Source organism: Saccharomyces mikatae, assembly GCF_947241705.1.
Source record: "Saccharomyces mikatae IFO 1815 strain IFO1815 genome assembly, chromosome: 12".
Taxonomy (NCBI): domain Eukaryota; kingdom Fungi; phylum Ascomycota; class Saccharomycetes; order Saccharomycetales; family Saccharomycetaceae; genus Saccharomyces; species Saccharomyces mikatae.
The window spans coordinates 148,330-175,595 of NC_079267.1; the positions used below are offsets into that span (position 1 = coordinate 148,330).

Consider the following 27,266-nt stretch of genomic DNA (forward strand, 5'->3'; position numbering starts at 1 on the left):
TTTTCCATACGTTGTCATACATTTTTTCATTACATCATCAATCCTTGCATTTCAGCTTTCACAAACTTCGGTGACTGTTTCCCATCGTTTATTTTATCTTTCTAAGACCGGATATGATAATATACTAGCAATATGGTTACTAATCAATAGAAGGTAATTGGTTCTCATTACAACAAAGACAAAAATAAAAAGTTTCCTTAGTACTTGATAAGAAAGTTCGCTACGTGACATATGCATTCTTCCTAGTGAACTTACTAATGAAGTATTAAGGGACTTATGATCTTAACTTAAACTTGTTCTTCTATATCTATGTGTTCCGTGTTGTATTGCGGTTTCCTAAAATGCTACTATTTATATATGTTAGAATGAAAATCAACTATCATCAATCAGCTAGTAGTCTTTCTACTAGTGTATTATCATATTCGGTGTTAGAAGATGACATAAGTTATGAGAAGCTGTCATCGAAATAAGTGGAAGCTGAAATGCAAGGATTGATAACGTAATAGGATAATGACTGACAACATATATGTTGTAATATAAATCAACTATCATCTACTAACTAGTATTTACGTTACTAGTATATTATCATATACGGTGTTAGAAGATGACGCAAATGATGAGAAATAGTCATCTAAATTAGTGGAAGCTGAAACACAAGGATTGATAATGCAATAGGATAAATGAATAACAACATATAAAACGATGATAATAATGTTTATAGAATTGTGTAGAATTGCAGATTCCCTTTTATTGATTGCCAAATCCTCGAGGAGAACTTCTAGTATATCTACATACCTAATATTATTGCCTTATTAAAAAATGAATCCCAACAATTACATCAAAATCCATACTTATCTCAGTTTTATATACCTCTCTTATATAGTTTAAGAAAGAACGACTTACTCTTAATTATTCCAACTTACTAAACCACCAATTATCAATATGTTTAATATGTGTTTTATGTACGTTTAGGATGACGTATTGACGTACGAAGGTATCCAATTCTGAGATCAAACTGACAACAAAAAAATTGGGCGTGTGGTCTAGTGGTATGATTCTCGCTTTGGGAGACTCCCAGTTTAAACTGGAAGACGAAGCATGCGAGAGGCCCTGGGTTCAATTCCCAGCTCGCCCCTTTTAATTTTTCATATTCTGAAATTTTTTTAATAGATGGCACGAAAGATTTGTATCTGTGACTATTAAAATATTTCAATTCGGATGAGTATGCAGTGGATCTAATATTAATAACACACTACAGCCGCTGATAATGACAAGCTATGTTCATTTGATTATTTTTTCATTTTCGCTTATTGAATTCGCATGGGCTAGACCACCTACTACAGTGAATCCCATGAATCCTTAAGAAATTCGGTTAAACAACGTTTACACATCAACTCAATTGATGAAAATGAGAGAATTGAAGAGATTACAATCAATATCTTGATTAAAACAGTAATGGACTTGAGTTCGGCTGACTCTTATTATTCAGAAAGAAATTTTAAGTACTGTAAATTGAATTTACACAGCTCGGTAAACTGTAGAAAGAAAATAAATAGAGAACTTAGGAATCCCATGTCCAGCTACTCAAAAGGTCCTTATTCGCAAGGTTCAGCCCAAAAGGAATAAATTAAAACAGGCACAAAACCAGTCAGAATCTTTGAAAAAACAAAAGAAGAAGAACAAAAATGGTTCAAACAAAAACCTAGTCATTACTGGAACTGGCTCAGGTGTCAATATTACGAATAATAAGAATATATTGCACGATTATGAAGATAACAAAGAGAAAGTAAAATTCTTTGGGATTGGGAAAAATAACTCAGTTCCCGTTAAAGGATAAGGATACATTAAAATAAAATGTAACACAAATAATGATTACTTATTAGCTCATTATGTTCCTGAAGAAGAAACTACCATTATCATTGGTTATGAGTTAGCTACAGAAACAGATCTGGATTTAAGCAAAGACTATTCTACCTTGGAAAACAAGGAAATGAAAATTAAAATTCATGTAAAAGTGGAGTTATTCACGTGAAAATGGATGACTTAATTGATCAAGCTGTATATGATGGTAAAATCAATGCAATACACCCAACTTTTAAAAAAATAAGACTGAAGCCTCAAAATTTAAACTTAAAAGATGCTCATAAACGAATGGGACATACAGGAGTTCAACAAATTAAAAACACCATTAAACATAGTCATTACGAAGAAAGTATCAACATGATTAAAGATTCAAATGAATTTTGGTGTGAAACCTGTAAAGTTTCAAAGCCACGAGAAGGAACAATCATGCAGGATCTATGAACGAACACAGTATCGATCATGAACCGGGTTCGTCGTGGTGCATGGATATCTTTGGTCCAGTATCAACTGGAACTCGGATACGAAAAGATACATGTTTATTATGGTTGATAACAATACAAGATATTGTATCACCTCCACACATTTCAACAATAATGCTGTAACTATCTTGGCACAGATCAAAAAAATATTCAGTATGTGGAAACTCAATTTGACAGAAAAGTCAGAGAAATCAATTCAGCCCAAGGAACTGAATTTATAAATGATCAGATAGCAGAATATTTTGTTTTAAAAGGAATTCATCATATTTTTCCTGCTACATAAGATCATGCTGCCAACGGAAGAGCAGAAAGATACATCAGAACCATCGTTACTTATGAAACAACATTGTTAAAACATAGTAAATTACGTATTAAATTTTGGGAATACGCAGTGACATCTGCTACCAATGTACGCAATTGTTTAGAAAACAAAGCCACAGTTCAACTACCATTACAGGCGATCTCTAGTCAATTTGTGAAAGTGAGATTCATGTCCTTCTTACCCTTCGGAGAACAAGGAATAATTTGGAATCATAATCACAACAAGCTGAAACCGTCAGGACTTAGTGCTCTAATATTCTGAATATAAAACTCAACTCAGGCTCTGATCATATCGCTTTATAGTTAGCATTGGTATTACCATGCCGCTAAATAGCACTTTGGCCAGAAGCGATATTCTATCGAGCCTGTAAGAATATTCTGATTACTAATCATCAATTTTTAATAAAAGCACCATTCTTCATCAGTTATACTTATCATCATTATATTATTTTATACTATTATTAATATGTAGTTTGATAAAAATCAAGAATATCAAGAAGTTTAATAAAATTTACAAATAAACTATTTTTGTTTCAAAAGGCGTCTGTGGCCTAATATTTACAATTAATTCAACTGGTGAAATCCAGTCGCTTGTTAAAGAAGGACTTGGCATACTATGCCATGAACATGGCTCCTCTATTCCCATCCATGCAACATTTGCCATTTTATTTTTAAAAAGAAGAGTGCAATTGGCTGCTCATGACTTTGAAACCAGCGGAAGTTTGCAGGTAGCATACAGTATTTAGTTATTTCCTCCTGAGTGGTTCATTAATATCAGGCAAAGTGTGGATTAACGAAAAAAACAACAACTTAGAGGGTATAAGTACAAGCCTCTATAGTAGCCTTATCGATAATTTCTGAAATTTTGCTCCTAGCTGATGAAAAGGGAAAGTACCTTATGTTTTACGTCGTACAGCAAAGCCAATTTTGAAAACATAAAGGATACTTCATATAATGAGAAACCCCTTTTGCTCATGAGAAATGGTGTTACCACTGCAGCGACATTATGAACCACCTTGTTTCAAAATGTAGTACGGAAGAATTATGTGTTGAGCTCATTTGTTTTATGACTCCGAAATGAACAAGAAGCCTACAAAAATGTTTGCACCAGCTTCCTTGCATATGGAAAGGTGCCAATAGAACCATGCACTAATTTTCAATACTAAGTCTCTAATGTAGTCAAGAATATTGCTCACCATTTTTCTCGGTAGCCAGTAATAATTCACGTTTAGCCTCGTATACAAGATAGAAATGCCTTATCTAAGTATGTCTTCCTGAAGTATCGCAGGTCCACAATAATTAGTAACATGCAGAATACTAAAATAGGAAAAACCAACCCCTTATTTCCCTAGCAACCGTTTATAGCATACCCAAAAAGGCAACAACTATGACTTCTGAACGAGGGTCCAGCGCCAAGTCTATTTTCGGACCTTAACAGAAAACTCAACACACTAACAGGGTATGTATAGCACTTCTTGTTATCATTAACTGTACCGAAACATTATTGAATCCTACGCAGTTGCTTGGCAACGAGGGGTTACATAACATCAAAGTGTGCCTTCATATACGAGATCTGCTGAATCTGTATCGTTGAGGAAATATAGCACTCCCATTGGTAAAAGCTGAAAGACTCGCGATGTGCATTCAGGATCTTATTTGAACTGCTGCTGCTTGCTGTCCAAAGAATTTATATAAATAGAGCGCTTTGATTAGCTATCTTTGAGAGTATGTCTCCATTCTTTTCCTTCTAGCTCAGACTATATCAGTACTGAGAAAAAAAAGAAATACAATGGTCAAACTAACTTCAATTGCCGCAGGTGTTGCCGTTATCGCTGCCGGTGTTGCCGCTGCCCCAGCTACCACCACACTATCTTCCTCTGACGAAAGAGTTAACTTGGTCGAATTAGGTGTCTACGTTTCCGATATCAGAGCTCACCTGGCTGAATACTACTCCTTCCAAGCTGCCCACCCAACTGAAACCTACCCAGTTGAGATTGCTGAAGCTGTCTTCAACTACGGTGATTTCACCACCATGTTGACCGGTATTGCCCCAGACCAAGTCACCAGAATAATCACCGGTGTCCCATGGTACTCCACCAGATTGAGACCAGCCATTTCTAGCGCTTTATCCGTAGATGGTATCTACACTGCCGTACCAAACTAAAATTTAACGTCCTTACGAATCAAATCCTATAATTATCAAAATGTTATGAATAAATGAAATGGTCCGATGATTTACGTATAGAAGTATTCTAAAAAGTTTAAAAATAAAAAAAATCTAATAATAGAAAGTTGGTAACATAAGTAAATATATAGATCATATATTCTCAATATTATCAAGTTTCTGTTATTAAAGATTTTTCTTCCCTCAAGAATGATTCTTCTTCAATTGTTGTTATATATTCATTCTAGCTACGGATACCTACTGATATTGGTTAATGTTATTCAATTTATTATTATTATTATTTTATTTTATTCTTTTCTTTATCATTTCTATATAAAATACTATTATATGATTTATTTTATCGTAAAAAAATTAAAAAATACAGAGGAAAGCAAAGTAAAACTTTTTGGATATTTTACAAGGACTAACACTAAGTTTAATCAACTTCTTCAACGGTTGGACCTTCAGCTTCTGGAGCTGGAGGAGCACCACCTGGGAAACCACCTGGGGCAGCACCTTCTGGAGCACCGCCAGCTTGGTACAACTTAGACATGATTGGGTTAGCAACTTCTTGCAATTCCTTCAATTGGTCATCGAATTCTTCCTTGGTAGCAGTAGTGTTGCTGTCTAACCAAGAAATAGTTTCTTCAGCCTTCTTGGAAACAGCGTCCTTGTCAGCTTGTTCCAATTTGTCGCCAGCTTCAGAAATGGTGTTCTTCAAAGAGTAAGCAATAGATTCCAATTGGTTCTTGGAAGCAATTCTTTCAGATTCCTTTTCATCTTCTTCCTTGAATTTTTCGGCTTCAGAAACCATTCTTTCAATATCTTCCTTGGACAATCTACCCTTGTCGTTGGTAATGGTGATCTTGTTAGACTTACCAGTACCCTTTTCGACAGCAGAAACATTCAAGATACCGTTAGAGTCGACATCGAAAGTGACTTCAATTTGTGGAACACCTCTTGGAGCTGGTGGAATACCACTCAATTCGAACTTACCCAACAAGTTGTTGTCCTTAGTCTTGGCTCTTTCACCTTCAAAGACTTGAATCAAGACACCTGGTTGATTGTCAGCGTAGGTAGAGAAAACTTCAGATTTCTTAGTTGGAATGGTAGAGTTTCTTGGAATCAACTTGGTCATGACACCACCAGCAGTTTCAATACCCAAGGATAATGGAGCAACATCCAACAACAATAGATCTTGAGTCTTGGAAGATTGATCACCAGTCAAAATAGCAGCTTGGACAGCGGCACCGTAAGCAACAGCTTCATCTGGGTTGATAGATCTGTTTGGTTCCTTACCATTGAAGTAGTCAGTGACCAACTTTTGGACCTTTGGAATTCTAGTAGAACCACCGACCAAGACAATTTCGTCAACTTGAGACTTGTCTAGCTTGGCATCTCTCAAGACCTTTTCGACTGGGTCCAAAGTAGATCTGAATAAGTCAGCACATAACTCTTCGAATCTGGCTCTAGTGATGGAAGTGTAGAAATCGATACCTTCGAACAAGGAGTCAATTTCAACAGAGGTTTGAGCGGAAGAAGACAAAGTTCTCTTAGCTCTTTCACAAGCGGTTCTTAATCTTCTCAAAGCTCTTTGGTTGGTGGACAAGTCCTTCTTGTTCTTTCTCTTGAATTCTTGGATAAAGTGGTTGACCAATCTGTTGTCGAAATCTTCACCACCCAAATGGGTGTCACCAGCGGTAGCCTTAACTTCAAAGATACCGTCTTCAATGGACAACAAGGAGACATCGAAAGTACCACCACCTAAATCGAAAATCAAGACATGTTCTTCCTTACCCTTCTTGTCCAAACCGTAAGCAATAGCAGCGGCAGTAGGTTCGTTAATGATACGCAAGACATTCAAACCAGCAATAGTACCAGCATCCTTGGTAGCTTGTCTTTGAGAATCGTTGAAGTAAGCTGGCACAGTGACAACAGCATCGTTGACCTTAGCACCCAAGTAAGATTCAGCAGTTTCCTTCATCTTACCCAAAACCATGGAAGAGATTTGTTCTGGGGTGAACTTCTTAGTCTCACCTTTAAACTCAACTTGAATTTGTGGCTTACCATCAACATCAACCAACTTGAATGGGAAATGCTTCATGTCACCTTGCACTTCTGGGTCGTTGAAGTTTCTACCGATCAAACGCTTAGCGTCAAAAACGGTGTTGGCTGGGTTCATAGCAGCTTGATTCTTGGCAGCATCACCAATTAATCTTTCAGTGTCAGTGAAACCGACGAAAGATGGGGTGGTTCTGTTACCTTGGTCATTGGCAATAATGTCAACACGATCATTAGAGAAGTGAGCAACACAGGAGTAGGTAGTACCTAAATCAATACCGACAGCTTTAGACATTTTATATTAGTTCTGTATAAATCTGCTTGATATTCTAACAACAAACAGACAAAGAATAAGACTAATTTTAACAAGAAAATTATACATTTTGACTTTTTTTTGAGGAAAACCTAGCCCAATTGCGGCTTATATATATAACAATTCCTCCATACCTTCCAATACTTCTTACGAATGAAATTTCGTCAGAACCTCGAAGCTTTTTTTCTCGAAGTTTTCAATGGAATGTTCTAGAAAAAAAAACTTTGAGAAGTGAGCCGGAAGAACCTCTCGGAAAAAAGCATCGGAAATACCACCAATAAGGGCCCAAGAGAGTAGGAGGAATATAGTAAATAGCTTGCAGTACAGCGACCCGACCATTGCGAGGCAGTAGTTACGTTGGTTCAGTGGCTCAATTGAAAGGATGAGATTGTACTAATAGAAAAAATAGGTCGTAAATAGGAAGATTGGTTAAGCCAAAAAAAAAAGGGGTGAGACGTTATATAAAGTAATTAAAAGAGATTAAAATTGTAAATAGCAATAACAAGCTCAAATTTGCTTCTTGGCCACCTGTGGGACACCACTTAAGCGGTACTCGGATAAGTGTACCAAGCCCGTCTTGGCTGCATTGTAAGCTCTCTTGACGTACGGTGGAACAGATGGATGACTTATAATTCCATCCATTCTGACCCTCCATTGAGCAAAGGCAGCTTTCATGTACTTGGAATTTTCGTATCTTAACTTGATGAAGATAGAATACACCACAAGGATGATCCAAGACCGACGGAAGCATAGAATGGCCCTGAAAAGGACAAAGATGAAGATCAGCAACTCCGCCGTACCGACCCAGTGCATACATAAATCATTGTATTGGACAACAAACCTGTCAATGAACCTGAGGACCTTACTAGAGTCCTTGCTGGAAAGATGGAAGACCTTTGGTAGGAGGACCTTTTCGACGTAGATCAAAACATGGAAGACAGCAAATGCGAAAAACGGGATCAAGCTGAATGAAAATCTTGGGGTGAACAACCAGAAATTGGCTAAGACCAAGTACAGCACATCTTCACTCTTCAGCAGGCCAGAAATGCGTGACGTTATCGAGGCCTTAGTGGTGGCGGCGTCTTGGGTTTGCAATGGTTCATTGCGGGTGAAAAACTGCTGGTAGATAATGATGCCGAAGGATTCGATGACACCGAGGTATACCAACCTGTAGTAAAATTCAGACATCTTGAACAGGTAGAGTATGGAGCTGACCAACACTATGGAATGGCCAGTGAACCATGCAAACTGTAGGCTTTTGGCCACTGCCATAAACCTCTGTAAAAGCGACTTATCTCTGCTAGGAAGGTTTGGTGGGGCTTGATTATTAGTTGGTCTTGACGACATTATAGTAACCTATTATTGACTGACTCTTGTTTCTTGCTCCTCAGGGACAGATGAAAAGAGGAATTTTTTTCGGTTCTTGAAATAGTTGGTGTCATTTCAGGGATGGCCTGCTCTTTAAATAATTTTTCACCCTTCTAAAAATGGTGCCCTTTCGCCGTACCAAAGAAGGAGAAATACATAATACGTATGTAAAAGATGCTACATATCCTACGCAAAACTATCAATGCTTTCTGGGCTTCTTCTTGACCAGTCGAGAGAGATCGTTGAAGTCATCAAGGGGCTTTTTGAGAGCTGGGAAGCCGATGGAGGTCGTGGTTTGTGGAAGAGGTCTCTTGGAGCGATGGTGCTGTTGCTGTTCTTGCACTTCATCGATGTCATCTTGGATCTGCGCCAGCCTTGCCTGCTGTAACTCCAAGTCCCTGGGACTCGTAGCAATGTATTGTTCAAGCAGGGTCTTGGCGTGCTTGAATCTTTTTAGCCTCTCCTCCGCAGGTACCTGGTCGACCCACCTTAGGGCATCGCATACCAGAAACTCTGCGTGTATAGCTTTGGCACTCACCTCTTCCGTGACTTGTAATGTCTTGTAATAGCCCAAGGCCTTCGTATAGTGGCGAATGGCCCTATTAAACATCTCTGCCTCCCTTTCGATGTCCCCCATCAGAATATACACATCGCCAATACGTGATCTGTTTATATCGGCCAAAGGTTTGCCATCTGCTGTAGAACGGCCCAGTAGTATCAATGCCTGTGCCAGTAGATCCAGAGCATTTTCGTAAAGGTCATTCTCAAAGTAAACGTGAAAATTAGATTTACGAAGTTGTGATACGCCTTCGATTTCATCGTCATGTTCCTTTAATGGGCTGAAGTCAACCAGTGCTTGTAAAGCTGATTGCTCTTCCTCACCTTTCGCACTTCCCTCTTCCTCACCTTCCTCCTCTTCACTACTCTCGTCACTACCATCACTGTCACTGCCATTGACATCACCGGTCAAGTCTTCCTCTTCTTGGTCGAATTGGAACATCCTGGAGTTAGGGATTTCCGGCTGCCCATTCTCGCTTCCCTCATCACCATCGCTCACATCAGACTCAGATTCAGACTCAGAGCCATCGTCCCCTGCCATAAGAGCGTCCCCAAACAGACTACCAGAATTCTCCACCTCCATGTTGTACACAGCCTGCGCAAAGATGGTAAACAATTCAGGATCGGGCAACCCACCATTCCTGGGGTAAGTGTCTAGGGTTTGTTGGCAGCGTTTGGCAGCTTCGGCAAACTTTTTCTGTGTTAACAAATCTCTTGCTATTTGAATCTGTGTTTCCATATCGACGTAGGAATAATATGTGCTGGTCTCGTTGGTCAAGGTACCTTCAGCACTTACTTCGGAATTCAATTACTTCCTGAAGAAAATCCCATCGCTTGTGTTTCCTCAAAGTTGACTAGAATGAAATGAACATAATTGGAAAAAACGCGAAACTTCAGTGAATTAGAAACATTGGCCTCGCCCTTTGCTGAGAAGTGGTGAGATTCTATCGTCCAGCGGTCACAAGCACTCCCAAAAACTTTCTATACATTATTATCATACCCTTTGACTACGTAGCCACATTTTTACTTTCCTATATAAAGACATGAAGGATATACTATATATATATCCACGTACATCAAACTCTTGCTTAAAATGAGCACACAAGGCCGACTGCAGTGACAGAAAAGTACGTAACCAAGACATTGGACGCGCAGAATCCTATGTCACAAAAATATAGTGCATAAGAGGCATATACCATACGTGAGTTGCCGATATTTTGTATGGAGTTAGTAGAATAATCTCGAAATAGGCTTATTATGGTGCTTTAATAGTGAAAAAGAAGAAAAAATCTGTCGCCGGGTGATGCGTGACGCGTTTTTGGAAACGATGAGAATAAACTTTGAAGTATTTGGAAAAGGTATTCGAGCATTGAACTACGTTTCAGAGAAAGCAACACAGAAGCTACACATAATTTAGTAGAATAGATAGATTCGGCAAGAAGTGTGTGAAAGACGCTGAGAAGTCAAGTTAGAGGAAGGTTCTGATCAAGACGTGAGGAATTACGTAATACGAGTCACCAAAACAGAATTAAGAAGAAAGAAAAAGCTAAAATGGGTACGTCAAGCGAAGTTTCCCTCGCACACCACAGGGATATCTTCCACTACTACGTTTCGCTAAAGACTTTTTTCGAGGTCACAGGTGAGAATCGCGATAGGTCGAATTCGACACGGGCTCAAAAGGCCAGAGCCAAACTGTTGAAGCTGTCTTCGTCCCAATTTTACGAGCTGAGTACGGATGTATCTGACGAGCTACAGAGAAGGATTGGCGAGGATGCTAACCAACCGGATTATCTTTTGCCGAAAGCAAATTTTCACATGAAGAGGAACCAGGCTAGGCAGAAACTGGCCAATTTGTCACAGACTCGATTTAACGATTTGTTGGACGATATTCTTTTTGAGATTAAGAGGAGAGGTTTTGACGAAGACTTGGACGCACCACCGCCACCGCCACCGCCACCACTACAGCCGATGAAACAAGAAGTAGACAAAGATAGCGACGATTTCGCGAGAGCGTCCACAAATTCTTCCTCTGTGGCTCAGGTGGCTCCAAACGTCACTGTACAACCTTCTTTAGTCATCCCGAAGATGGCGTCTATCGATTGGTCTTCTGAGGAGGAGGAAGAAAATGTAACAAAGGCAAAGCCAAGCAGATCAGAGGAAAAAACACCAAGTACAGATGGAAAGAAAGAGGCCAAACCAGCCCTAGACCCTATCGTTACAGATGCCACTGTGTCAGACTCTCAGGTTCTTGCTCGTGATATTACATCAATGGCAAGAACTCCAACAACGACACATAAGAATTACTGGGACGTCAACGATTCTCCAATCATTAAGGTAGATAATGACATTGATAATGACAAGATACTCGAACAGTTGAGAAGCCCCGAGGCTCAACGATCTGAAGACGATAAATCTGGCTCAGACATGAAAGAGAAAGTTAAAGAGTTAACTGGCTTGAACAGCGATTTGCACTCTGAAATCAAGAATTTGAATGCGAAATTAGCATATTTAACGAGCGAGAAGGAAAAGGAAAAGGAGAAGGATTTGAAAAACAGCCACACGATTGATGAAAGTTTCCAAAAAGAACTATTGTCCTTGAACGCTCAAATCGGCGAATTATCAATTGAAAATGAAAATTTGAAGCAGAAAGTTTCAGAATTCGAAATACACCAAAAGAAGAGCGGCAACCATGATGATATAAAAATTACTGATGCTTTTATTAGCAAGTACTCTTCTGTTGATGGACTCATCCCCGTTCAATACATCTTAAATGCCAACAACCTGATAACTCAATTCACCACTAGGCTTTCCACGGTACCCACCGGCGACTCTGCGGCAATCTCTCATCAAATTGGCAAGGAATTGTTTCAAATATTATCCCAACTAGCGAGCTTAATTTCCCAGTTATTACTATTAGCAGACCTATTACAATATAAAGATCAGGTCATTCTTTTGAAAGCGTCCTTATCACATGCGATCACTTCGATAAGGTATTTCTCTGTCTATGGTCCTGTATTAGTTCCAAAGATAACCGTTCAGGCTGCTATTTCCGAGATTAGTTTTGCTATATGCAATCTAGTTGATTCAGCGAAGATTAAGCTTGATTCAAATTCTAGTGGCACCACCGCTAATGAAGTTGACCGACAAACATTAGAATATTCTCCATCCACGATAACTACACCGATGACACCAACCTTCCCTTCAACTTCTTCTGCGATAAATATGAAGAAAGGGTTTGTAAATCCACGAGAATCGGCATCTTTCTTGAATGATGTGGAGGAAGAAGAATCTCCCGTGAAACCATTGAAGATCACTCAAAAGGCAATTAATAGTCCGATTATAAGACCATCATCATCCGGTGGAGCTCCAACAACTTCAAGGAAACCTTCAGGAACGGGGCTGTTTAGTTTGATGATTGATTCGTCTATTGCAAAGAATAATTCCCATAAAGATGATAAAGATAAATACGTTTCCCCTATAAAGCCTGCAACGTCCACTGCTGACTCTGTAAACAACAATATATCCGAAATTCCTAAACTCATGCTACCTCCACAGGGCGAAATTAGTATCGCTATTCCATCGTCAGAGAATCAAATCCCCAATATCAAAATCGAACATACAGAAGAGAACAACAGAAATCCAGTAGGGAACGACACAAGCTCAGTAGGAAACAACAAAAGTACAGTAGGGAACAACAAAAGCTCAGCAGGGAACAACAGAAGTACAGAAGAAAACAACAAAAGTACAGAAGAGAACGTCAACAGTACAGAAATGAACGACAGAAGTTCAGTAGGGAACAACAAAAGTACAGTAGGGAACAACAAAAGCTCAGCAGGGAACAACAGAAGTACAGAAATGAACGACAAAAGTACAGAAGAGAACGTCAACAGTACAGAAATGAACGACAGAAGTTCAGTAGGGAACAACAAAAGTACAGAAGAAAACAACAAAAGTACAGAAGAGAACGTCAACAGTACAGAAATGAACGACAGAAGTTCAGTAGGGAACAACAAAAGTACAGAAGGGAATGAAAAAAGTAGGGAAAAAACCGGTGAAACCCCAGCTATCTCGACTTCGAGCATTGCTGATAAACTAAAACAATTTGAACAAAACTCGGAAAAGAAAAATTCAATAAAGGAAAATTCTATACCAAATGAACAGGTAAAATCGAAATCTAAAATATCCAATAAATTTATTAGTTCAATAAATGATATGTCCACAGATGATGATTTGAGTTCTGATGGTAGCGAAAATAACAATTTAGATGATGACGATGATTTTACATATATGGCGTTGAAGCAAACAATGAAGAGAGAAGGTTTAAAAAACGAGAAAAAAATTGAGAACAAATTGCCTGCAAATATTATAGAACTTGATTTAAATGAATCGCCGGAGTCAGTAAAGATTGAATCTCCAGAGTCGATAAAGAAAACTGCATCTTCGAAAATGTCTCCAGAAATGATAAGAAAGACTGCATCTCCAGAAATAGTTAAAAGCGTTTTATCTCCAGAAATGAGAAAGAAGTTATCATCTAAAAAATTCACTAAGAACATTGACTCTTCAGATATGATAAAAAACGTCACATCACCAGAATCAGTCGAGAAGAATAAGCCTTTAGAATTAGCGGGGAAGGTTGACTCTTCAAGTATGATAGATAAGATTAAATCTTTGAATAGGACAGGAAAAACTGTAACTACAGAAGCAGTCGAGTCTCCAGAAGAGACCAGGGAGTCGACGTCACCATTAGTTGGGAAAACTGAATCCACAATGACAATAAATGGCAAGGGGTCCTTAGAAGGAGCAAATAATGCTATTCCTCCAAGAATAAAAATGAAAGCTAAATTAACAAATGAAAACGAAAAGACTTCGCATTTGGACCCATTAGATAATTCCGAACCGCAAGAAATAGTAAGAAGCATTCCATCCCTCGAAACTATAAAAAAGATCGAACCGCAAGAAATCACCAGAAGTGCTCTATCCCCAGAAGCTATAAAAAAGATTGAACCGCAAGAAATCACTAAAGACATTTCATCCCCAGAGGCGATAAAGGAGACCAAATCCCAAAATATGTTGAAAAAGATCGTATTTCCAAAATCAATTATGAAAACTGAACCAACAGAACTGGCCAGAAAGGCCTTATTTTCAGAGACACCGGAAAAGAACGAATTACCAGAAATGAAAAGTTATAATTTATCTCCTGGGGCGTTAAAGAATTCACCTCCAGGATCAATAGAGAAAACTGTTGAGCTACCAGGAAACAACAAATCGCACATCGATACTACTAAGTCCATGGAGCCTGCCGACACGAACACAAAGGACAGAGAGCTCAATAATTTCCGGGCAAACGTCAATTTAAACCCGACGATCAAACAAGAGGAAGAAAATGGAGATTTTAGTCGAATAAACTACAATACTGAAAATGTTGCTGCCAAAATAGAAATTGATAAACATCATTTTAATAAAATGTCTGATAATGACAAATCGAAAAGTATATCTCAGGTGCATACTTCCCAGAAAGATTCTGATGAATCACCTGATAATTATAGAAGAAAATCCAATGCCCAGTTACATACCGCCGAAGAACAGCATGGTCCTATAAAACCAATCGAGAACTTACAGACAAACAAGGCGAACCGCTTACCAATTTCTAATAGCAAACTGGTTAATGGTGGATATTTAAAATTAGACAGCAGCGCTCCCAATGATGTGAAGATGAAAAATACCGCAGAAACCATGGTACACGACGAGAAACACTATAGTGACGACGATGATTCTAGTTACCAATTTATTCCCATGAAGCACGAAGAACAAGAAGAAGAACAAGGTGCAAGGTATTGGAGTGAGCAAGAAGAAGAAAGTGAAGACGACGATGACGAAGAAGAAGACAGTGATTTTGATGTAGACACATTTGATATTGAAAATCCAGATAACACTTTATCGGAGCTATTGTTGTACTTAGAACATCAGACAATGGACGTTATATCTACGATTCAATCACTATTGACATCAATCAAGAAACCGCAGGTGACAAAGGGCAATTTGAGGGGAGAGTCCAATGCGATAAACCAAGTAATAGGACAGATGGTTGATGCTACTAGTATATCAATGGAGCAAAGCAGGAACGCCAATTTGAAGAAACACGGTGATTGGGTAGTACAAAGTCTAAGGGATTGTTCGCGTAGGATGACAATTTTGTGTCAATTAACCAATGACGGAGTGCTAGCGAAGGATAAGAGCGATCAAGATTACGCTGATAAAAACTTTAAACAGCGGTTGGCGGGAATTGCGTTTGATGTGGCCAAATGTACCAAGGAGCTGGTAAAAACGGTGGAAGAGGCGAGTTTGAAGGACGAAATAAATTATTTGAATGCAAAGTTGAAGTAAAGCATGTAGTGTTTAGACTAGAAGAGAAAGAGAGACAATCAAATAGAATGTATTATCTATAACAATATAATAATGGTAATAAAATATTAATAATAGAATAGTAATAATATAATAGAATTATAATAATATATAACAAGAATGGTAAACAGTAAAAATGTCATAAATGTTTGAATATGAAGAGATATATTATATATTTAATTATAAATGTAGGGAGGAATTTTTTATTGAATATAAAATAAAAAATAGAAAAGAAAAAAATTGAAAAACTGAACTGGTAAGAAATTTGAGAAAAGAAAAAGAGGAGAAAAAAAAATAATTTCCGCTAACCTTGCGTGTTATTATAAGTTGTAATACCGTCGTCCAATATACCCAGATTAAACCATTCATGATCCAGCGCGTCCTTTGCAGTTATTCTTTTTGTTGGATCGAATTCAAACATTTTCCTCAGTAGATCGATGAACCAGTACCAAAACAAGAAGGTTTCCTTATCGAGTTCATTAGTGGCTGAGTTGGAAGAAGAATGTATTTGCCTTTTCCATAGCAATTTAGAACTTATCAAAGACCAGTTCTTCTCTGGCGGTAGGTTCCAATTGATGCTAAAACTATCACCATAATCCTGTTTCAAGACTTTTGAAATGTAAATGTCTAAGCGATCACATGATTGTAAAACTCTTTTCATTGATTTTTCAGTAGTTATGGTATCTCCGCGCTTATTTTTTTCAGGCCATTGTAAGCTAAGTGTTTTCCTATCAAAATGTTTTATGACAGTAGAGTTTAGGTCTGATGGAGAGTTTCCCAATTTGTGCTTGGATTTATAGAACATTTTATCGATGATATCCGTGGGGAAAGGACTTCCGTTGATTCGCTGCATCATAGCCATATGTTCGAGATTTTCATGAATTGGGTAAAGAGATTCGCCAATGACCAGTTCTACTAAGACACACGCGATAGACCAAATATCACAGGGGAATGACCAGCCTAAACCAAGGACGATTTCTGGAGCTCTATAATGACGAGTGGATATTACTGGTGGATGATATTCGTAATGGAAGATTGCGCTACCAAAATCGATAATTTTAATTTCTGGGGTTTTCAAGATTTTGCGTTTCCCCTTACTAGCTTCACGGCGTCTCTTACTTAGGGACTGTACAGTTTTTAAAGGTAGATTTTGTGCAATATGGGTTTCATCACAAATAAGAATATTTTCTGGTTTCAAATCCGTGTGTATTATGCCCAAATCATGCAAAAAGCAGACAGATCTGATCAATTGCCTGGCAATGGCCTGTACGTGAGACCCTGGGAACCTAGCAATACCGTTGGAGCACATGAAATCATAAATGGACCTGCCGTATAGATCTGTCACGAGACAGATATGGTTTTTGTAATCGAAGCATTCTCTTAGTAAGAGGCATTGGAATTGACCTTTAGGATCGTTGTTCATGATAGTCTGCAAAATTCTTAGTTCTGTCTTAGCAGCTTCTCTATACCTATCTACAGCCCTTATTACTTTTACAGCCACATAATTAGGTTCGTACTTGTTATCGATGCATTTAAGCACTTTGCCGAACGTGCCTTGGCCCAATAGATCCTTTACGATAAAGCGGCCTCCGCTGCCGAAAATGTCGTTCTCTTGGTAAACGTAGTGGCCGTCTTTGTCTGTTTTAAAGTTTGATTTATTGGAAGATGCGCTTTCTGAAGAACTGTTTGATTTAAATTTCCTTAATGAAGATCCTATTTGTCTCTTGAGGCTAGATTGAGGCAGGGAAGTAACGTGTGCTGGTGGGTTATAGAAGGGAGAAGTGCTATGAGCTATAGTGAGATTCACTGACTTATTGCCCTCTAAAGTCTTAGCACAGGACCCCGTTAGATGCAACAACTCATTTTCAGTTTGAGTTACCCTCGGCACAATGGCGTTGCTTTGGTCGGGGACACCAAAATAGCTTGATTGATAGCTCAGTTTCGATAGTGGTAATTGAGGTAGCGAGATAGTTCTTTGCTTTTTGAATTTCTTTGGTGTTGTAATATACGTGCTATTGCTTGTAGCTGTGGCAGCGCTCCCGGCATTATTTCTAGTGGCAGCGTTGTCAGTATTAATACTGCTGCTGCTAGGCAAAATCAAAGGCGACGAAAACTGAATTGGCTGCTCTTTGATAAAAATGATATCATCGTCAGCCTCCTCGTCCACCCGACTACTATTATGGTTGTTATTGTTATTGCTGATTGTAGTGTTAATGATACGAGGCTCGTCGTCCAGCTCTATAGCATTCTCATTGTCCAAGAACAACTGATGTTGGTGCTGTCGAGGACGAAGCGGATTATCCGTCTGATTTAGGTCCAGACTGTTCCTAAGATTATCTGTTAAGAACGAATTCTGCCGAGCAAACATCTCGTCCAGCAGTCTATTTGTGCGGGATTCCTCGAAGTTGTCAAGAAATGTCTTATTAGAGCTCGTATTCCCAGAAGGACCCGTAGTAGTAGAAGAATTATTCATATTTGCTCTTGAACGTTTTCTAGTGCCAATTTGAATATTCTGTGACATAACTAGGGTATGCGGATAAAAAGGCAATAAAAGAAGGGCTGTGTCTGTGTTTAAATTAGAGTACGTGTGCCAAATCTTCAGCTTGCCAATACTGTGTTTCTTCCCGGATTGTTTGTTTTCTGGCCCAATATTTTGCGTGTACAGATATTATCTATTTAGTTAGTTGTTAGCGTAACCGCACGAGGAGTTACTGTACTGTTTCCTTTTCCTTTATGGTGAGGTGGCAATACTCTGTAAATCTAGCAGATCGGAAAGTAATTACTAAACCTTATTCTAATATAGGAACTTCATAATATAATATCCAACACACGATGCTACTACACTACAGATAAAAAAAGAGGGTGGGATGTGGAGCCAAAATTGAAATCAAAAATCGGAACGTGAAACTAAACCTGAGTTGCAACCAGACAAAGCCGTGTCGTTAACTACGCCAAAGCCAGACCTTTTCTCTTCTCTGACAGTTTCCACGTAACTTTATCTCCGGTCACTCACCCAGCCATGACGGAGAGGAGAGAGAGAGACCTTTGTGGAAAACCGCCCAATCATACTGACCCCTTTGGACCGCTGGTGTGCCCCCTAAAAAAAGGGAAAACCAGACAGGCCTAGGCCTGCACAGCCCCGGGCGGGGTCACCTCGCGCTGTCTCGGCGGCTATTTCACTAGAGCTCTTCTCTACCTACAGTAGAAAGTATGATAAAAAATTACTAGTAATATTAATAATGGCTTCATCCAGTTTCCATTCAGTGCTCGACCTGGGCGGCTACTTGTTTTCGGTGGCGCTGCTATTGTTACTAGCGCTTTTGCTAGGAACATCTTCAGGAAGGCCTAAGTGTGCCCATTCATCATAGTCCATCAATTGGTGTTCCATTCTGCATCGTAAGTAGTCTTTGGCTAGTAATCTGCAGTTCATTGCGTTTTCATTCTGCACAAGCTGCATGCATTTGAGATACTCTTGCATATACTTCGTGCACTCGCCGTCATGGTCTAGCGGGAACGAACCTCTCTCTGGCGGAGTTGGTCTTAATGCACTCAGTGAACGTCCTGGATTTCCCGACATTGTTTTCTTATATTATCTTCTGTAATGGTTTCTTTTGTCAAGTACGTGTGTTTGTTTTTCTTCAAGGTTTAACTAAAAGAAAGAAAGAAAGAAAGAAAATTTTTTTTCTTTACTCTCGTTCGAATTATCTGATTTTCTCGCTTTTGAACTCCGCGGATTTAAGCACATTACTTTCCTTGTTGGACCGCCGGAAGATAATGCAGAGAGGTTATAAGTGAGTTTCTGAGTATTTATTGTTTTGGAGGAGCTAAATGATGCTGCAGTGGAGTACGCTCTGCGGGTAGAAGAGAAAGACTTTATGGTAGAACTGTAATTCGTGAAGTGTAAAAATGCACACAATATCGGGTGCCTTGGGAAAATTAAAGTGTCTTGATGCTGCTTCACGGGGAGTAACAACTTGTGCGGTATGAGTGGCTTTTACCTTGTTTGTAGCGCTCACCAATCTATCACCACTCTCAAGAAAGTATCGAAAGTACGTTAAAATCTTGAAATAATTCTATCTACATAGTTTTTTGCGTATTCCGTGTGCTAAGAGAGCAGATACCCATAAAACGTGAGGAGAGGATGTAGCGCCTTCCACGAAAATACCACGGCCGCTACTATAAAAGTGTACACGTTGGTTCAATATTTTTGGGGGTTTTAAGATATTCTCTTTTTCTTCATGGTATTATGCATGGGCGACTCGTTTTTCTCCCTGGACCAAACAGCTGGCTTTTCAAGATAACGATGACTGTTTGTGTTACAGTTTAGCGTTGGCGATACTCTTCTTCGTTTTCGTTCACTAGTACGAAATGATGGTTAATAATCTTTCTTCTACAAAAAGATTGAATAGATATGTATGACAGATCTGGACCCAAGAATATGATTGATATATAGCGTGTAAGGCGATAGCATAATCATGACACGTATCATGATGCGAGAAGGGCGCCATCCTAAATGACACAAGCGGGGCTGGCAGATGAGTATTTAGTATGTAACTTGGTAAGTCTACTTCACTATATAATTAGAGGGTAGAGAACGAACCGTTATCATCCTTGGGTTGTTGCATAAGTAAAAATTTGTTCATTTTAAGATGTTCGAAGTGATGCGCGGCAATGAAGAAAAGAGTACGCCCGTTTGTTCTTCATATAGGGAGCGTTTCTAAATGAAAAGGAACAATGTGGCAAAAGATATAAAGTGGATTCTTAGAGTAAGATGACATTCTTGGTTTCATAGTATGTACTCTTATGGTGCACAGTGCATGACAAGGAAGAACTTGTTTCCATGTATGTCATAGCTTAGAATATGGAAAAAGTCAAAATAATAATCGACGAATAATGCAATCTTTGCGAACTTCGACAATTTCGATACTGTCGAGTCAAGAGTGTAAGGAATTCCCTTACCTTTTCTTTTCACACTTTCAGTTCAGAAATGCGTGAAAAAGTGTGGCGCTAGCCGTTCTCGTTGTGCCAGCCTCCAAAAGGGTTGGAAAGGTGCTTCCGAGATGGTTCATGTGCAGAGGTTCATTTCCACTAGTGTGTTTACTTGAGTTTCAGTACTTTTTGAGATATTATGTTCAAATATTTCTTTTTATCTGTAACCATGGAGTTATTACAAGGAGACCTTAACGATTAGTATCTTCGTGCTTCATGTATTGTTCCGCTATCTTACTCACAGAAGTTTGCATTTTGACATGAATACTCGACATAAGGGCGATTAAACGAGACGGAAACTGTTTGATAGATATATATATATATATATATATATATATATATGTATATATACAAGCTAAATGTATTTAACGCGAAATAAAAATGTACGACAGAAAAATTAGAAAATTTGAAAGTATTCACGTTCACTCGCTGCATAGAAAAATAGAGGAGAAGTCTTTTCATGGTCTCAATCTCTTTGGGTCTCTTGGGAACAATGAAGCTCTTCTGATATTTTTCAAGTCCAAGTAAAACATGACAACTCTTTCCAACCCGATACCACCACCAGCGTGTGGATGACAGCCATAGCTGAACCCATCGCAGTAGTCCTTTAGACCTGGATCCTCGGGCGACAAACCATGAACTTTCATTCTTTCTTGTAGCAGGGCGTGGTCATGGATACGTTGTGCACCGGACAATATTTCTTCACCTCTCATGAAGAAATCGTACGAGTTGGAGTACTTAGGGTTAGCTGGGTCTGGCATAGTGTAGAAGGGACGGATCTCCAAGGGGAATTTGTCCAAAATGTAAAAGTCAGTGTCATATTTGTCGCGAACCAACTTACCCAAAAACTTTTCATTTTCGGTACTCAAGTCTTCAAAATCACCAATTTCCTTGCCGGCAGCCTTCAACATATCAATACCCTCTTTGTATGTCAAACGAACCATCTTACCATCCTTGGGCAACTTAAATTCTTCCACAGGGTATTGTTTACGTACCAGCTCAATTTCCTGAGCGAATCTCTTGGGCAATTCGCTGAAGATAAACACAAACAACTCACTCAATGTGTCCAAAACCTCGTGGTAATGTTCTTCGAATGCCATTTCCATGTCCAACCCGGTGAACTCAGTCATATGACGGTGAGTGTTGGAGTTTTCTGCTCTAAACACAGGACCAATTTCGTAAACTCTTTCAAAGTCAGCCACAATCAACTGTTGTTTGTTGAATTGTGGAGATTGAGCCAGATAGGCCTTGCCTTTGAAGTATGTCACTTCGAACACACTGGAGCCACCTTCACTTGGAGCACCCAACAGTTTTGGTGTGTGTACTTCGGTGAACTTCTTTGTGGCTAAAAATTCTCTAAATAGTTCACAAACACCAGCTTGAATTCTGAAAATAGCTTGGTTGGTAACGGTTCTCAAGTCGATAACACGAGAGTCCAATCTTGTGTCCAAGTTGACCACAGGCAAACCTGCAGCTTCAGCTTCAGCTTCAGAACGGGAAGCATCTTCCAAAAGAATTGGTAGTGCTTCTGGGGTCTCAGAAATGGTGTAAATTTTGGTAATGTGGATTTCCAGGTTTTGCACAGTAGCGGATTTGATTGGCTCATCCACCTTCTTGACAATACCTCTGACAAGAACAATGGACTCCAAATTCAAAGAACCGGCCCACTTAACCATACTCTTGCTAATGGTACCTTCCTTGTTGGCCTTTACTAGGCCTTGGATTAAGGAAGCTTGTTGTCTCAAGGTCAAGAAGGCTAACGTTGCACCTTGTTGTCTGGTATTGTGCACTCTAGCTCTAAACAAAACTTCCTTGTCGCTGTCCTTAGCCTCATCCAAGTCAACAAACTTGACACGTTTCTCACCGGTTCTATCAGAATCACGAGACTGGATTAATGGCAACTTGCCGTAGTTGTCCTTTGCGGTGTCTTCGGCAGCCGCTTTCTTTTCACGCGCTTCCCTTTCAGCTTCTAACTGAAGAGCTCTTTCCTCCTTCTTTCTTTGCTTCTCTTGCTCCTTCTGCAATTTCTTTAAAGCCTTCTTTGACAATGGCTTACCATCTTCCCCAAGAATAACTTGGGCAGGTTCTGCGGCTTCTTCAACAGCTTTAACAATATTATCGTCTTGAGACATCGTATGAAGAGTTTTTCTTTTCTTTTCTACAACTGACTTGAGAGCCTATTCCAGCCAATTATCAGGAATTAACTAGTATGGGTGTCTTACTTCATCCTTGCATATAGTATAACATTGAATATTTTTTCATTTCTTCTTTTTTCACAAAAATGCGTCATAAGGTACTCGTCACTGATGATTTCATAGTCCATTAAGCAACAGCACAATAGAAAGAATTTGCACGAATTAGTGCCATCACCTTACCTGTTACCTGCAACTTGATGGATCAATGCAATTATGGAGAAATCTACATGGGATGTACGTGGAGTGTTCATTTCATAATACCATTGAAATTCTTTATCTTGACCTGTCCACCTGGGAAATCGTTCACATATGAATGTGGCAACCGAACTTAGAAGCACATGTGGGTTTTACACGATGGATCAAGAGCAAGACTTTCTTACTGAAAGTACAAAGTGTATTTGCACTAAGTGTGTGTCACCAACTTTAACCTTCAGTGTAAACTTATCAAGTACATGCGGCTGTACCGCTTTATAGGGAAATAACGTGTACATCCTCGCAAAATTTAAGGGTCCTTTCTTAAAGCAATAGTAACAATAGCTTTCTCCTTACTCTATAATGTAACGAAAAGACAAAAGCATAGATCTAGGATAACATATACAAGCTGTCATCGTAATGAGTAAACCTGTGCCATATGCTGGAACGATAACGACGGTGAGTGATAAAGAAGGACATGATGTACCGTGCTTGCAGCCGATCGATGTAGTCGAATGCATATGTGAATATTTCATTAATAAACGAAATAAACTTTCTTTGAGAATAGGAGATTTGATTTACGTACTTAATAAAGGTTCTAGTGGCTGGTGGGATGGTGTTCTTATAAGACACTGCGCTAATGATAGTGGCCCGTTGATGCTAGACAGAGGTTGGTTCCCACCTTCCTTTACACGCTCTATTTTACACGAAACACGCAGAAATCTTTCTACCGGTAGTGGCATGGAAACATTTCAAGACAGTCTTAATCTCAAATTGGAATTATCAAGCCATCCAGTAATCCTATCGTCAGAAGACCTTTTAGATTGTTGTCGCGATATTGAATTTAAGGAGCCACTAGTTTGGTCACCTACCCTCACAAATGGAGAAAACGGGGACAGCGATTTGTATTACCATAATCAGGATCTAGATGTTTATTGCCCGACTTTGCCATATTTATCCCAAGGTCCGGGACCCATGTGCGATTATTCATCTTTTTCTCCGGTGACCAAGATAACTAGTAAGAAGATGCCCATTACGTCAAGTCCTGATCTATTTTACCTCAATAATTGTGATGTTACCTATTGGTACGACCTCACTCGTTTAGTGTGTCACTATGTTAACTTAACGGAGCGCGACCTCTTGAGAAATGATAGGGAGAGTTTCTCAACTTCATTAGATTTACTATCAGTTCAAATAACTTATGTTCATATGCTTTTTAGAAATCTTCGTTTAGTTGAAGACAGCTTCAAGAGAACCCTCAAAAAACTAATCTACACATTATCTAGGTTCTCAATTAACTCAAATATCTGGTTTCACTCTACGTCTTTTGAAGAAAGAGAAACCATGGTGGCTCAGAAGGACCCAAAAAAAAAGGCCCCGTTCTTGCAATCAATTTTAGGAACTTTTCAGAAGTTTCATTTTCTACTACGATTACTGCATTTCCTTTCCCAACCTAATGAATTCACCATCCTACCTCAATTAACTCCACGATTTTTCAAAGACTCTTTCAGTACAATCTCTTGGAATAATCCGTTTTTACAGAAGCACTTCAACCATCGGATGTCCCATGATTTACCCAGGCAGATGATCAAAGCCGTAGCGGGTGCTTCAGGAGTTGTAGCACAAAATTTTGATGACATACCAGTTTTCAAACAGAACAGTTCATTTTCTTCAGGGTCGCCTAATCAAACATCTTCTGCTCCCTTCCAAAGAAGGAGAAGAGGAACTATTCTTTCCAACATGTCAAGAAGTACTATTGAATCTGATACTATATGGTCTAAAAGAAAGAAACCATTCCCACTCAATGAAGAAACTCTAAATCTTGTAAAGTCTAGGAAAAAGCAGCTTGATGTGAAACTGAAACAAATGATACGAAGTGCTGATGAGTATTCGACTAGTACTAAAAATTTCTCAAGAACATTGAATTTTGAAATGAATTTTAAAACCTATGAAGAGGTCAGTGAAACAATTCCTATTATCGATATTCTAGAGAATCTAGATTTAACAATTTTCCTAAACTTGAGAGAGCTAGGTGATGAGGAAAGGGTGTTTGATGACGACGTCTCGATTGATGACGAAGATAAAGAGTTTTTGAATCATTCTTTATCATCAATTTCATACATTCTGTCTGACTACTTTAATATGAAGCAATACTTTCATGATGTCGTGGTAAAATTTATAATTGTTGCTCAGCATTTAACTTTAGAAGATCCTTTCGTTTTTTCTCCAATGCAAAATGATTTACCTACTGGATATTATGAACCAATAAAACCTTCATCCTTGATCTCGAATATGGACACCAATGATAACAAGCAGGGGGATAAACCTATCGAAAATCAAGAGGAAGAAGATGAATATGAACAAGACCTGGATAGTGTTCTTCTTTTTAATAATCTGATCAACCAAGATTCAGACACTAATGACCTGAAATTCTTTAATCTTTTTCATGCTTTCAAAAGATCATGTGACGATTACCTTGATGTGCTAAAACTAGCTATTGAATCAGTGAATCAACTGATTTTAGAGAGGGAAAATTTACTGAGTTATGCTGCTAGAATGATGAAAAATAATATTACGGAATTACTGTTGCAAGGTGAAGAAGGTGGTTATGGATCTTATGAGGGAAGTGAAACTACCGACAAAAGCGATTCAAATACGTTTTGCACGGATTCAGTTATTGAAGATAATGATGAATGGCATGACAGTCAAACCATTCTACCGCGATACATGCAACGTGAGTATGATAGCGAATTGATTTGGGGCTCTAACAATAGAATTAAAGGAGGCTCTAAGCATGCATTGATCTCTTACTTAACGGATAATGACAAGAAGGATACTTGTTTCAATATTACTTTCCTAATTACTTTCAGAAGCATTTTTACGACAACGGAATTTTTAAGCTACCTAATCTCCCAATATAACTTGGATCCGCCGGAAGATTTATGTTTTGAAGAGTATAATGAATGGGTGACGAAGAAGTTTATACCGGTAAAATGTAAAGTTGTTGAGATTATGACAACTTTTTTCAGGCGATACTGGTTTCCCAGTTATTACGAGCCTGACCTTATAACCCTAAATCTAGATGATTTTGTGCAAGCAGTAGTTAGGGATAATATACCGGGGTCTATGGAATTATTAAATGAGGTCAAACAAACGTTTGAACATGACAATATGGAAGCAACTGCTCGACCTAAACCTTCCAACCAGCGTGAATTCCTTAATAATCGCTCGGAACCTTCTTACTCTACTACGGAATCCATTTTGGCTGTTGATCCAGCTGTATTTGCTACCCAGTTAACCGTACTAGAGCATGAAATTTATTGCAAAATAACTATTTTTGACTGCTTACAAAAAATCTGGAAGAATAAATACTCCAACTCTTATGGTACTTCGCCTGGTTTGAGCGAGTTTATCAGTTTTTCTAATAAGTTAACGAATTTTATGTCCTATTCCGTTGTAAAAGAGGCAGATATAGGTAAACGTGCCAAGTTGTTGTCACATTTTATCTTCATTGCGGAGTATTGTAGGAAATTCAACAATTTCTCTTCCATGACTGCAATCATTTCAGCATTATATTCCTCGCCTATTTATCGTTTAGAGAAAACTTGGCAGGCAGTTTTTCCCCAAACGAGGGATCTACTGCACTCTTTAAATAGACTGATGGATCCCAAAAGAAACTTTATAAATTACAGAAATGAACTGAAATCTTTACACAGTGTACCATGTGTACCATTTTTTGGCGTTTACCTATCTGATCTAACCTTCACAGATTCTGGAAATCCGGATTATCTTGTCTTGGAGAATGATTTGAAAGGTACTCATGATGAGAAAAAATATATAAACTTCAACAAAAGGGCCAGACTTGTTGATATCTTACAAGAAATCAAATATTTTAAAAAAATACATTATGATTTTGTTAAAGATCGGACGGTGATTGAAAGTATTACTACTTCACTGGAAAATATACCTCATATTGAAAAGCAGTATCAATTATCATTGATTATTGAACCAAAACCTAAAAAGAAACCCGTTGCGATTTCTAATTCTACTAACAAATCACAAGAGAAATCCAGGGAAAATCAAGTTAGTGGAGAAAAATCGCCCACCAAGAAGGAAAGATTTCCCAAGGTCCGACTGGTTAAGGTTAAGAAGAAAACTCCGAAAATTCTTAAGTGACGGTACCATTTGTATAATTTCGCTTCCTTTCTCCAAATATTATATATTCATTCGTATTTACATAGGCGTTTATTACGCATGAATTTAAACTTCCGGCTTCAGCAACATCGCGATAATTCTTCTTCCCTTTAAAAAATTATTACAGATGTGTAAGAGAGGAAGTTCTTCCTTTTCTCCAAGTTGGA

The 27,266-nt window shown here is 38.6% G+C and overlaps 9 protein-coding genes and 1 non-coding gene across 10 annotated transcripts; 4 read left to right on the forward strand and 6 right to left on the reverse strand.

Annotated features, from left to right (window-relative positions):
• The first annotated feature begins 1,032 nt into the window (after positions 1 to 1,032).
• Positions 1,033 to 1,135, forward strand: Smki_12.trna1P. The gene is made up of 2 exons: positions 1,033 to 1,068; positions 1,100 to 1,135. It is a non-coding gene; the product is annotated as a tRNA-Pro (tRNA).
• A 3,317-nt stretch (positions 1,136 to 4,452) lies between these two features.
• On the forward strand, positions 4,453 to 4,827 carry PAU17 (seripauperin PAU17; the record flags this gene model as incomplete). Its single annotated transcript, XM_056224083.1, has 1 exon — positions 4,453 to 4,827. One exon carries the CDS (start codon positions 4,453 to 4,455, stop codon positions 4,825 to 4,827), a length of 375 nt encoding a protein of 124 aa, XP_056078037.1.
• Positions 4,828 to 5,263: 436 nt separating this feature from the next.
• SSA2 (Hsp70 family chaperone SSA2) lies at positions 5,264 to 7,183 on the reverse strand (the record flags this gene model as incomplete). The annotated part of the gene is made up of 1 exon (XM_056224084.1): positions 5,264 to 7,183. One exon carries the CDS (start codon positions 7,181 to 7,183, stop codon positions 5,264 to 5,266), a length of 1,920 nt encoding a protein of 639 aa, XP_056078038.1.
• Positions 7,184 to 7,708: 525 nt separating this feature from the next.
• Positions 7,709 to 8,548, reverse strand: POM33 (nucleoporin POM33; the record flags this gene model as incomplete). Its single annotated transcript, XM_056224085.1, has 1 exon — positions 7,709 to 8,548. One exon carries the CDS (start codon positions 8,546 to 8,548, stop codon positions 7,709 to 7,711), a length of 840 nt encoding a protein of 279 aa, XP_056078039.1.
• A 220-nt stretch (positions 8,549 to 8,768) lies between these two features.
• On the reverse strand, positions 8,769 to 9,866 carry HIF1 (Hif1p; the record flags this gene model as incomplete). Its single annotated transcript, XM_056224087.1, has 1 exon — positions 8,769 to 9,866. One exon carries the CDS (start codon positions 9,864 to 9,866, stop codon positions 8,769 to 8,771), a length of 1,098 nt encoding a protein of 365 aa, XP_056078040.1.
• An 812-nt stretch (positions 9,867 to 10,678) lies between these two features.
• SPA2 (Spa2p) lies at positions 10,679 to 15,511 on the forward strand (the record flags this gene model as incomplete). Its single annotated transcript, XM_056224088.1, has 1 exon — positions 10,679 to 15,511. The coding sequence occupies one exon, from the start codon at positions 10,679 to 10,681 to the stop codon at positions 15,509 to 15,511; it is 4,833 nt and encodes a 1,610-aa protein (XP_056078041.1).
• A 322-nt stretch (positions 15,512 to 15,833) lies between these two features.
• On the reverse strand, positions 15,834 to 18,050 carry KNS1 (serine/threonine protein kinase KNS1; the record flags this gene model as incomplete). Its single annotated transcript, XM_056224089.1, has 1 exon — positions 15,834 to 18,050. The coding sequence occupies one exon, from the start codon at positions 18,048 to 18,050 to the stop codon at positions 15,834 to 15,836; it is 2,217 nt and encodes a 738-aa protein (XP_056078042.1).
• A 759-nt stretch (positions 18,051 to 18,809) lies between these two features.
• Positions 18,810 to 19,106, reverse strand: COX19 (Cox19p; the record flags this gene model as incomplete). The annotated part of the gene is made up of 1 exon (XM_056224090.1): positions 18,810 to 19,106. One exon carries the CDS (start codon positions 19,104 to 19,106, stop codon positions 18,810 to 18,812), a length of 297 nt encoding a protein of 98 aa, XP_056078043.1.
• Positions 19,107 to 20,976: 1,870 nt separating this feature from the next.
• DPS1 (aspartate--tRNA ligase DPS1) lies at positions 20,977 to 22,650 on the reverse strand (the record flags this gene model as incomplete). Its single annotated transcript, XM_056224091.1, has 1 exon — positions 20,977 to 22,650. One exon carries the CDS (start codon positions 22,648 to 22,650, stop codon positions 20,977 to 20,979), a length of 1,674 nt encoding a protein of 557 aa, XP_056078044.1.
• Positions 22,651 to 23,325: 675 nt separating this feature from the next.
• On the forward strand, positions 23,326 to 27,081 carry SMKI12G0620 (uncharacterized protein; the record flags this gene model as incomplete). The annotated part of the gene is made up of 1 exon (XM_056224092.1): positions 23,326 to 27,081. One exon carries the CDS (start codon positions 23,326 to 23,328, stop codon positions 27,079 to 27,081), a length of 3,756 nt encoding a protein of 1,251 aa, XP_056078045.1.
• Between the last annotated feature and the right edge of the window lie 185 nt (positions 27,082 to 27,266).